Source organism: Alligator sinensis, unplaced genomic scaffold (genome assembly GCF_000455745.1).
Source record: "Alligator sinensis unplaced genomic scaffold, ASM45574v1 scaffold19_1, whole genome shotgun sequence".
Lineage (NCBI taxonomy): Eukaryota > Metazoa > Chordata > Crocodylia > Alligatoridae > Alligator > Alligator sinensis.
In genome coordinates this window covers 3,079,338-3,091,860 of record NW_005841916.1, presented here as the reverse complement: position 1 = coordinate 3,091,860, position 12,523 = coordinate 3,079,338, and the positions used below count along the sequence as shown (strand labels likewise).

Sequence of the window (12,523 nt, the reverse complement as noted above, 5' to 3'; positions counted from 1 at the left end):
AACCCTGAATCCCACTGTAAAGTTAAATCAGCAGACTCTGTTCGGTAGAGACGGAGCCCCCTTCTTTGAGCTGTTTCATCCTAACTTTGAGGATATGGACCAATTTCCAGGAGTAGGAAATCTGACATCTGGTCATTTAAAGGTGGTTACCTGGAGATCAAGTACAGAGGTTGCTGTTCTGGGCTTCAGGAGGTTTCCCAACAAGTAGGGGATGTGGCATACAAGGACGCTTGTTGTCTGAACTGGGTCTAGTCATATCTGGCCACAATTTGCTGCCGATGGAAACCCTTCCTGCATCCAACTTCTAACCCAGTGATTCGCAACCTTTTTAGACTCAAGGCACCTCTCATCAGACTTGAGGCATTACTTTTGTGAACTGACTGGCACCCCACTTCTAGAGCTAGTTAATCTGTTATGGTGCTTACCCTCCTTGCAGAGGACCAGGCAATGCGGGCAGGGAAGCATCCAGGCAGGGACAACAAGACTGAGCCTTAGCTTATCTACTTATCTCCGCACATATGGTTCATCTTTTCCCACCTCAGCAGCACACTTCAAAGGATCTCACAGAACTCAAGGGTGCCCTGGCACCCTGATTGAGAATCACTGTCCAAACTAGCAAATCAAGAGTCAGTGGCTGAAAGCCAGTTGGGAGGGAACAGACCTCCCCTGGGGTGGAAGGGAAACCATGGGAAGAAAGTTTAGGCAATAATGTGGACCTAGAAAATAATTTCTGGGGAGCAGATGGAGGTGGTAGGAGAGGCTTCTTGTCAAAGAAGGTTTTACACTAAGTAAGACAGCAAAGATTGGTCTGGGTCACTACCAGAGGCAGGCAAGGAGAAGAGGCTGAGGTTCAAGGAGTGGTGATTGATTCATTCCAAATGCTCAGAAATCCTTCTTTGGGTTAAGAGATAAGCCATAACCTCATCCCTTCAAAAAAGTTGTAAAACACAACTGTAAATCTGCATGTCACCTTATTTTCCACCTGGAGTCTCCAGCTGGTAAACAATTGCAAAGTTCAGCAATTCAGTTTTAAAAAAATTTTATTTCCTGTTTTCATGTGTCAATTAATTAACTATTCCATCTCCAATTTTTATTACTCCAACTGCCTTAGATTTCATTAATCACTGCTGCACCTTTACAGTATCTATCATCCACTGAAAGATTTCAAAACAGTAAACCACACAATACTTTGCAAGGAAGGCAGTGTGTGCTGCCCTTGTAACATAAATGGAAACACTTTGACCCAAAGGCTAAAGCTATTTGCCTAATGTCAAAAAGTGAACACACTAACTGGACCAGGAAGAGAACCAAATAAACCTGACTGCAAGGCCTTTGCCCTAAATTAAGGGGGTCAAACATATGGTCCGCAGGCCTGATCCAGCCTCACCAGGTTTTTTCCGGCTGGACAATTTCACTTTTGGATCAGGCCAGTGGGACTTCTCACCACAGCTTCCAGAGCCACTGTGCCACCACAGCTAGTACCCAGGGAGTGAACATCATCCCCATCCCTTTACCTTCCAGCAAATTTCCAAGCCTCATTTGGCCTGCAAATCATAGAAAATTAGGGTTGGAAGGGAGCTCAGGATGTCATCTAGTCCAACCCTCTGCTCAAAGCAGGATCAGCCCCAACTAGATCATCCGAGCGGAAGCTTTGTCTAGCTGGGTCTTAAAAACCTCTAAGGATAGAGATTCTACCACCTCTCTGAGTAAGTTGTTCCAGTGTTTCACTACCCTCCATGTGGGAAAATTCTTCCTCACCTCTAACCTCAACTTGAGATGGTTGCTGTTTGTTGTGTCAACCACCACCACTGAGAACAGTCTAGCTCCATCCTCTTTGAAACCATCCTTCAGGTAGTTGAAGGCTTATATTAAATCCCTTCTCAGTCTTCTCTTCTCCAGACTAAATAAGCCCAGTTCTCCCAGCTTTTCTTCATATATCATATGCTCCAGCCCCCTAACCATTTTCATTGCCCTCCACTGGATTCTCTCCAAACTGGACACAGTACTCCAGATGTGGCCTCCCAGTGCTGAACAGAGGGGAAGAATCACTTCCCACAATTTGCTGGCAACGCTCCTACTAATGCAGCCCAGTGTACTGTATAGCCTTCTCTTCAGCAAGGGCACAAGTCAGCAGCAGGCCAGGGAGCACAGGTGACATTAACCCCCACATGGTGGCTGTGTCAATACAGCAGCACTAGCAGCTGTAGCATGACACCCCACAGTCCAGATCTGGCCCAATGCATTTGAATTTGACATCTGTGCTCTAAAAAATAGTGTTGCTTCTCTGAAACGTGTATTCCAGGTCATCTTTTGCATTTCATAGTATCATAATATCATAGTGCTTAGGGACCGAAGGGACCTAAACAGATCATCAGGTCCAACTCCCTGCCCCAGGCAGGAATGGGTGCCAGGGTCATATCACCCCAGTCAGATATCTGTCCAGCCTCCTCTTGAAGACCCCAAGGTAGGAGAGAGCATCACCTCCCTTGGAAGCCCATTCCAGAGCCTGGCAGCCCTAACCGTGAAGTAATGTCTCCTGATGTCCAGCCTGAACCTTATCTCTAGCAATTTGTGGCTGTTATTCCTAGTAACCCCGGGTGGTGCTCGAGGGAACAGAGCCTCACACAATTTCTGCTGGTCCCCCCTGGTGAGTTTGTAAACAGCCACCAGATCCCCTCTGAGCCTTCTCTTGTGGAGGCTGAATAGGTTCAGGCCCTTCACCCTCTCTTCGTAGGGCCTGCCCTGCTGCTCCTTGACCATGCAAGTGGCCCTCTTCTGGACCCTCTCAATGCTGACCACATCCCTCTTGAAGTGAGGTGCCCAGAACTGGACGCAGTACTCCAACTGTGGCCTGACCAATGCTGCATAGAGGAGAAGGTCACCTCCCTGGATCTGCTTGTGATGCATCTGTAGATGCACAATAAGGTGTGGTTAGCCTTACTAACCGCTTCCTCGCATTGGTGGCTCATGTTCAACCTGGAGTCAACAATGACTCCAAGATCCCTTTCTGCCACCCAGTTGACAAATAGGGTATTCCCCAGCCTATAGGTATGTTGCTGGTTCCTTCTCCCTAGATCCAGTACCCTGCACTTGTCTGTGTTGAATTCCATCCTATTCTCATCTGCCCACCTCTGTAACCTGTCTAGATCTAGCTGGATTCTGTCCCTCCCCTCCAGCGTGCCCACCTCCCCCCACAACTTGGTGTCATTGGTGAATTTGGACTGCGTGCTTTCCAGCCCCACATCCAGATCGCTGATAAAGATGTTGAACAGTACAGGACCCAGGACCGAGCCCTGGGGGACTCCACTGCCCACATCCCTCCAAGTCAAAAATGACTCATTCACCACCACTCTCTGGGTGTGACCATCTAGCCAATTTGCCACTGATCTGACTGTGCAGGCATCAATGCCTCAGTCACCTAGTTTTTTTGAGAGAACATGGTGGGAAACCGTGTCAAAGGCCTTCTTAAAGTCCAGGAAGACAACATCCACCCCAACACCCTCCTCCAGGGACTTTGTGACCTGATCATAAAAAGAAACCAGAATAGTCAGACAGGAATTGCCCTCAATGAACCCATGTTGGTTGCCCCTGAGCAATACCTCCCCTGCTGGGCCCTTGTAGATGTGCTCCTTGATAATTTTTTCAAAGGTCTTCCCAAGGATCGAGGTAAGACTGACTGGCCTATAATTGCCAGGGCTCTCCTTTTTCCCCTTCTTGTAAATGGGGACCACACCAGCCCTTTTCCAATCCTCCGGTACCTGGCCAGTGCCCCACGAGCGCTTATAGAGCCATGCCAGGGGCCCCGCTACGACCCCTGCCAATTCCCTCAGCACCCTCGGGTGAAGAGCATCTGGACCTACTGATTTAAACACGTCTAGCCCCTCCAAAAGTTCCCTAACTAGATCATCTCTGACCCTAGGCATGGCGGTGCCTCCCCTGGGTCGATCCACAATTCTAATGGGGGAGATGTGCTGGTCCCTGTTCAGGAATATGGAGGCAACATGGAGACATTTATCCACACGAAGGCCCAAACTACTGCCAAAGAAGCAATACTATAAAAATGGTAAGGAAAAAATTACTTGTTTTGGTAGGTGCTGATGGTCACATGAGTAGAATAAGAAACACCAGGAGGAGTATCGGCTTGGTGGATAGTCCCTCTTGGAAAATAGAGCAAGTCACCTGGCTGAGGGAGAAGAAAAAGAAGAAAGCAGAATGGCATATTTAGATCTCTTGGTACTTATCCTACTGAGGTATGAGCTGAACAAACAAAATATTCCCCAGGTAGAAACATCGACAGTGGACTAAAAAATCCTGCAATGCCATACAGCCATGCTGCCAAGGGTCTCATATAGGACAGAGGCACTCCAGGCTAAAAAACCAAAAGCTGAAATAACATTTACTAGTATTTGTAAATTTAAAGTGAGCTCTGATATTACAACATGCATATAAAACTAACCATGCATGCATGAAATGGAGAAGCATTCATAATCAGCTTGTAGATGGCGTGAGCTGGTGAAAAAGCAAAAAGCACAGCCTATTGATATCCAAATTCAACCTCATCTTCCTAAGAAAAAAGAAGGGAAAGTCTTGTTAAGGTGGTAAGAGCTGTTTGTGCTATGCGCTACTTTGTTTGTAAACTTCACAAAAGTCTTCTATTTAATTTGTTTATTTAAGGAAAAAAACATTAACACACAGGAAAAAAAATCTGTCTTTTGCCACCCACTGAAATAAGACTTCTACAAAAGTGAGTGAAGGCTTTTTAAAACTAATGCAATTTAGGAGGAGGGAGACAGACAGAGGAAAATAGGAGAAGAGAAGAGAGACAAAACCAGACCAAAGACTACAACTATGGAAAAACCTCCAATGCAGAAAAAAAAAAACCATTTTAGCCCCAGAACAGCTCTGCCACCCCAACTGACAAGCTATAGTTTGAAAGATCAAGCCAGGTACAAGCACTGCCAAGGATGGAATTGACTACATTACGGGACATGCAAGTCTATTTTAACATCTGGGTTGTTTTACAGCTTCTCCCAGTCATCACTATATATCTGGACAGCACGGTCCAAGGGCAGGGTCATAAGACAGTAAATATGATTTTTTTTATATTTTATATGCCCAACTCAAATCATTTCTAAGCCTGTCAATCTGATTAAACCCAGAAAGATGTTAAGCAAACACTCTGCAAACATCTACTTTAAGTCATTTAATTAAAGGCCTCTCCAATTACTAAACTTCACAGGACTAAGCTCCCTTTCTTCTGCTCATCCATTTTTAATGAGCTGTGGTTTGTCAAAGGTAAGCCACATAAGTTTTACTCACTTTTAAAACAAGCTTTCTTCTGCCATTAATCAACTAACCCAATTATCTACCATGATTAAAAAGGTTCTGGCTATTTATGTGGGGAGTTGTTAACTTTTGTTCCACTCACCGAGACAGAAGTACCACTGAAACACGGGGCGATCTAATGACTAATAACTTTGAAATACGTTGGATTTTGTTGTTTGTTTTTTTTTTTTTTTTTAAGACATACACCTCCTAAATCTTTACCCATGGGTCAAATCCTGAAACTTCTATCATGATGAAGAGCAATTAATAATTTGTCCCCCAACCCAAATTTCTCCAGGATTAAAACATCCTGCTATCCAACCCCACATGGAGAAAAAAGGGATATGTTTAGTAGGAAGCTTACACTGTCACATGTCAGAGCAGATTTCATAGATTTCATAGACATCAGGGCTGGAAGGGACCTCGGAAGATCATCAAGTCCAGCCCCCCGCCCAAAGGGCAGGAAGTCAGCTGGGGTCACAGGATCCCAGCAAGATAAGCATCCAGTTTCATCTTGAAGGTGTTCAATGAAGGCGCTTGAACCACCTCCGGTGGCAGGCTGTTCCAGACCTTGGGGGCTCGGACAGTAAAGAAGTTCTTCCTTATGTCCAGCCTGAAACGATCTTGAAGTAGTTTGTGACCATTCGACCTCGTCATCCCTTGGGGCGCTCTGGTGAACAAACTTTCCCCCAGATGCTGGTGGTCACCCCTGATAAACTTGTAGGTGGCCATCAGATCACCCCTGAGCCTGCGCTTTTCCAGGCTAAAGAGCCCCAGGGCTCTCAGCCTGTCATTGTAGGGTCTGCTTCCCTGACCTCTGATCATGCGCGTGGCTCTTCTCTGGACTCTCTCAAGCTTCTCCACATCCTTTTTGAATTGTGGAGCCCAAAACTGGACACAGTACTCCAGCTGCGGCCTCACTAAGGCCGAGTACAGGGGGAGAATGACGTCCCGGGATTTGCTTGAGAAGCATCTATGGATGCAAGCCAGCGTTTTGGTCGCTTTACTAGCCGCCGCATCGCATTGCAGGCTCATGTTCATCTTGTGGTCAATGATGACCCCCAAGTCTCTTTCTTCCATAGTGCTAGCCAACATAGCACTGCCGAGCCTATAAGGATGCTGCGGGTTTTTTTTCCCAAGGTGGAGAACCTTGCATTTATCGGCGTTGAACACCATCAGATTCTCGTCCGCCCACTTGCTGAGCCTGTCCAGGTCAGCCTGGATCACCCGCCTGTCTTCTGGTGTGGATGCTTTGCCCCAAAGTTTGGTGTCATCGGCGAACTTGGCCAGTCCGCTTCTGACTCCAGTGTCCACATCATTAATGAAGATGTTGAACAGTATGGGTCCAAGGACAGAGCCTTGGGGGACCCCACTGGTCACAGGACACCACGATGAGTGACTTCCATCAATTACTACCCTCTGGGTCCGACCCCGGAGCCAATTTTCCAGCCAGCGGATCGTGGAGGACCCAAGGCAACAATTGGCCAGTTTCTCCAAGAGGCGATCATGGGACACCAGATCGAAGGCTTTTTTGAAGTCAAGATATATGACATCAATCTCTTCTCCCTTGTCCAGGTGATAGGTCACCTGGTCGTAGAAGGAAATGAGATTGGTCAAGCAAGACCTACCCGCAACAAACCCATGCTGGCTATCCCTTAAGATGTTGGCGTCGGCCAGTCCATTAAGGATGGCCTCTTTAATAAACTTTTCTAAGATCTTCCCCGGGATAGAAGTCAGGCTGATGGGCCTATAGTTAGCCGGATCCACTTTCCTCCCTTTCTTGAAGATAGGCATCTATGCTATAAGGGCCAAGTCCTTGTAAGCATTACTTGCTTGAGAGTACTATGGACTTCAAGAAACTATTTTTCTTGAGCTAAGCATGCAGGATTTGAACCAGCTCATATGCATGTGCAGTATCAAAAAGCAATTATTTTAAATCAAGGAACAGTAAAATAAACAGACAACCACTGTATTTTCAAACTTTGCCTATGACAATCTGGGAACAGGTGTCATGAACTTCTGTCAAAGGGTAGAGTCCCCTGGCTTTTTCATGACTTCTAAATGGGAGGGATAAATCCGACTATGGAAAGGCTGGATAACCAGTGTTAGTTATATTAGCTACTGGCTAATTCCAACAGAGTTGGGCACAAATAGCAAAACAGCTGTTAGAGTTCCCTGATGGAGAGAGAATCAAGTTCCACAAATACATGCTGAGATTGGAAATTTAGGTGCCAAGTGGCATCAAAACATCACCACCAGCTTCTATTATTTTTGGAAGAACAGAAAAGGGACAACGGCACGGTACAACCTCTCACTGGTCCACAGTCTGGACTACACATGAAGGACAGGCAGCAATGCAAAGAGAGAGAAAGGGAAAAAAAAAAAGTCTTATTTATGATTTTTTTTAATCCTTGAAAGAAGTTTAGGAGAGGATGCCAAGCTGCACTTCCCTGCTAGACACACTTCACAAAACAAATGCGGCATGATAGAGTCTGTTCAGAAGGAGATAGAACATAGGAAATGGAAGGCACCAAACACTCTAACAAAAGCCTGCATTTGAAAACAAATGAAGTTATTTGTTAACCCATTCATAGAGCCAGGCTTATACTCCACTAATTGCCACATTGAAGTCAATGGAATTATTCATGGAGTACACTACTATCCAATGAGGTGGAAGGTATTGGCATGTGGCCTACAACATATCACAAATGAGAAGGGAGATAGCTATCAGTACTACACTTGATCTGAGCCTTTGAGATGCCAAAAAGTGACCCAGTAAAAGTCAAACCTTACAAGCAATCAGAATGCAGATCTTCTACTGTTAGAACTGATTCAGGCTTTAACAGTCATAAGATACTTGTGTCAAAGCTGGTTTGATTTGAACCCTTATGAAAAAACCTAGATATTTTGCAGGATTAGGCATTACGATGGAGAAGCTGATGAATTCTAGAATAAGACCAATTTACTTGGTGGGTAAATAACATATATTTGAAGTACAGACCCATGACAGAGAGGAAAGTGAGTACCAAGAAACCTGTTGTTAAATTATTTGCATTTAGTAGCCCTTCATGAGACTTTTATACTTACAGAAGCAGTCTCCGAAATAAAGTTGGGATAAAACCCTGGAAGTCAGCAACATTTACTGCACATGGGGGTAAGACAACCTATACAGAACACTGTGGGATTACACAGCATGGGTTGAAGATAGTTGTATTACTCATTGTTTTTAAAATGCAGGCCAATGGGTCCAGTTGTCTAGAAGGCTCCTCCCCACACTACGTTGCCAATACTTTATTTCTACCTACAAACTTTGAGCAGAGATTAGACTACAGGGTGTCTACAGAAGTTTAGGGGCTGCACTCTAATTCACGGTGCTTTACACAAAGCACAGTGAGTTAGAACCCCCACTGTCCCGTTCCCCCAACCCAACAAACATTCACCTGAGGGTCTGAGAGGCTGCACCAGACCCGGGACAGGTGGGGAGGGGGAGCAAGGACAACCGGCAGGCTCTGAAGATATTGCTGAACTGTCCCTCTCCTCACTCCACCCCCACCCGGCTCCAGGGCTGTCAACAGGGAAAGGGAGATAGAGGAGGCAGCAGCATAGAGCTGCTGGCTGCTTTGCCTGGCTAGAGCTGGAGTGGGGGGGTGGAATGAAGCCCCCTCACCTCACAGGCCCCCTTCCCAGCTACCCTCACTACGGTCCGGGGGGGAGTCAGGCTGGGCCCATGAAGTGAAAGGGGGCTTCCTTCCCCCACCCCCTGCCTGGGTGTCTTGACAGCGGCAGCAGCAGCTTCTGGCTGCTTTCCCCCTCACCTTGTAGGCCCAGTCCAGTCCCATCCTGAGCATCTCCCCACAATATCCCAGCTCCATTCCACCCCGGTCCCCCCAGCTCCGGGCAGGCAAAGCAGCCAACAGATCCATGCTGCTCCCTCCACCTTCCCTTTTTCTCCCCCTCCCTCCCCTGCTGACAGCCCCAGGGCCAGGACTCAGCTGGTGCTCACTGACACAAGCACCAGCCCAGCCCCATAAGGTGTGAAAAATTAACCCTGGAAGGAGCACAAATTCCCTATAGCACTCTGCTTTAAAGCACCTTCATCTAATACCTGATGTGACATGGGTTCATTTTTTGCATGATCGGCCATTTTAGAAGTACTCTGCAGCCATGCACATGCATTGTCACAGCTGTAGAGAGCTTTCAGGGGTCCGATCACATGAAAAATGTAACTTGCATAAGCACCCTTAGTATGCCAAAACTCATGCATGACGGGTTTTTAGAAAAACTGTTTATTTTAAGAGTCCATTATCCCAATACTCTGGTAATATTTAGATAATGGAAAAGGACAGCTAAGTGAAGCAAGACAAGATATTTTAATAGAGTTTTGTGGTACCAGCTGGAAAGATACACGACTACTCCAACTGTTCCCTGTGCACTACCATTCACAGTATTAATTATGTTTTTAATGTGCCGGAGTAGAAAATTATCATCTTTTTTTCCGCTAAGGTTGGGAAAGCCACATATCACAAACGGTACCTTTAACGTGAATTCATGTGTTGGATTCCCAATCCTATCCTCCGATTCAACACTATACTCCCGAGCTAGGGGAACAGTAGGTTTGTAGAGCCGCCAGTGTTTTTCTCCTTCCAGCTGAAGTATAAACACCTGCAGAGGGCACATACCAACATGCATCAAAAAACCTAGCTTCCCCTCAAGCCTCCAAAAAATCAGATTTTGAATCCCTGCTGTCTGAAAAAAATCCATAAAAGTCAAGTCAGAAATCAGAGGTACAAGTAGCAAAGCAGCAAACACACCCACACATCAAAGTGATGGCTTTCCTGGTGACACCCACCACTACACAAAGTTCAAAAATAATTCTCTGCTAGTCATGTAAGAATGCAGAGCCTCTGAAACAATCAGTGAATATTGCCCATCACAGATTTCAGAAGTCTTTTTGGAATTGTTCTAGCAGTGCAATATTTCTTCCTTTCAATTTAGGCAGCTGAGAGATGTGTTTTACATTCACTACGTGGCTGTAAATACATATGCTGCTAAAATTTCTGTAACAAAAATGTTAAACAGTTAACTGAAATGCAATTTAAAATAAAATAACAGATAAGACGAGTTGTGATAAGACACCTACACATTTTATTTGCAATATTTCTTTATCCAAATTAGAAATATCCCGAGTAAAGAAAATGTGTTATCTTTATAACATGACAGTTGAAACGTGAGAAAGAAAAGTAATGTAAACCCCAGCTTCACGGTTTGTTTTATTTAATGTTTAATATTAGAATGCTTCTGTTGCTATTGTTAGAAGGTTGATGAAGACACAGTTGGAATTTAAGACACCCTTGTAGCATTTTCAAGATACACATTCTCATGTTAATCCTGTTAAAAATGTAACCAATAAACCAGCTAACTTGTAAAAATGTTAATAGGTATTGGAAATAAACGCATCCTCATGAAAACCGCAGACAACACTAAATTAAGGAATGCTGGCAATATGGACCAGATACTTATTTTACCCAGGAAAATTTTGATAATCTTGTGGATGGAACATTAGAAATTATATGAAGTGCAAAAATCACACCCTCCAGTCCCAATAATGACTTGAGCTATAAAATGGGGCTATGACGAGAGACAACTAGGAAAAAGAGGAACTCTGGCCTGGTCAACTGCAGGGTGACTGGTGGTTGGAAGATCCCAAGTATGATGCAGCTGCAAAAAAAGGTCAATATAATTCTGGGATCTATTATGCAGGCTGTATTGTAGTACAACAAGCTGTATGAAGCACAAGTGAGACCCCATTTAGAATACTGCATCCAGTTCTGGTTCCAGTGCTCAAAAATGATTAAACTGGAACAGATACAGAGAAGAGCTACTCAGCTGGTTAAGGAAATTAAACACATAGGATAAATTCAAGAAATTTGGCACAACAAAAATTGAGGGGGGATATATTTCATAAATACAACTATAACATATACCTATGATACATACATACATTCATAAGTGTGTATATTTATTAAATATATTTCAGAAATACATGTGTATATCGCTATTAAGGAGGGAGAAGAGCTTTTCAGGCTTGAAAATGAAACCAACACAAGATCAGACTGCTACAAACTAGCTAAGAATGCATTTACTTTGGAAATTGGAAGAATTCCAAGACGACAAAGTTTTGGAAGCTGAGATAAAAAGGTAACTTTCAAGTCTGTTTGTTACTTGCCTGCAGGGGCCAAGAAAGGATTTTTCCCCTCATGTTTTATTGGCTTACCTCAACATCATCATAGTGGGGAGGAAGGCCCTGGGCCTCCTGAGGGGTAATGTAAACATTGGAGCCAACCAAAGAGCCAAAGTAGCATTCCAGCTTCTCCTGGATCCTCCATAACTCGTCCTTTAAAGAAACAGGAGACAAATGATCAGTGCACAAACCAGACATAACTTTGAGGCGCAGAGGCAGGGAGGCTCGTTTTATTTTACAAATATATGATCTATTGCTCTAATTATATATCCAGCCAGAGAGGAACTTGAGTAAGATTATGAAGACAAAAATTTGTCAAATAAAGCACATTCAGCATCTCAGCTACCACGCTTCAATGAATGCCTGCTGAATGATGTTCTTGGGCAAGGGCGGGCAATTATTTTGTGTGGAGGGCTGCTTGATGAGTTTTGGCGAGCCTTCAAGGGTCGCATGGGTATCCCCGCCCCTTCAGTTGCCCCACCCCCTGGTTGCCCTCTTGGGACCACCCCCCTAACCCCTGACCTTTGCCACTGGAAGTCCCTCCCCTTGTCCCTGGAAGTACTCCTTTTGGAGAGATGGCCTTGGAACCTGACCCCTCCCACAAGCAAGGACCCAGCCCACTCCATCAGGCTCCAGGCATCAAAAGCTGACCAACTCCCCCACCCATCACTGGTGCCAGCATGACCTGGTCCTGACGCATCCCAGCCTGCACCCCCCCGACCCCCCCACCCCGTGGCACAGCAAAAGCCAGCCCAGGCCCAGGTCCCCTCACCAGCACAGCACCCTTCAGTGCTATGGGACCCCTCCCATCCTGAGCTGCCAGGGGCTCAGCCACACCTTTCCCTCCCCAGTGCAGCCTGGCCAGCCCATCCCGTCCCCTATCAAGCGGTGGCTTCCCTACGTGCTGCTGCATTTTCCCCCTACCTGTGCCAGCTGGTCCCAAAACGGAGGAGGGCT

At 45.5% G+C, this 12,523-nt stretch overlaps 1 protein-coding gene across 3 annotated transcripts in view; it reads right to left on the bottom strand.

Moving 5' to 3' along the window:
- The window catches only part of RIOX2 (ribosomal oxygenase 2), a 30,500-nt gene that overhangs the window by 9,461 nt on the left and 8,516 nt on the right, over positions 1-12,523 (bottom strand). For all 3 annotated transcript variants that reach the window (XM_014517575.2, XM_006018896.3, XM_025198173.1), the window contains exons 3-5: positions 11,600-11,719; positions 9,859-9,987; positions 4,080-4,183 (exon numbers count right to left, since the gene is read on the bottom strand). In XM_014517575.2, coding sequence (XP_014373061.1) covers positions 4,080-4,183; positions 9,859-9,987; positions 11,600-11,719 — 353 coding nt within the window. The remainder of the gene's footprint in view (positions 1-4,079; positions 4,184-9,858; positions 9,988-11,599; positions 11,720-12,523) is intronic.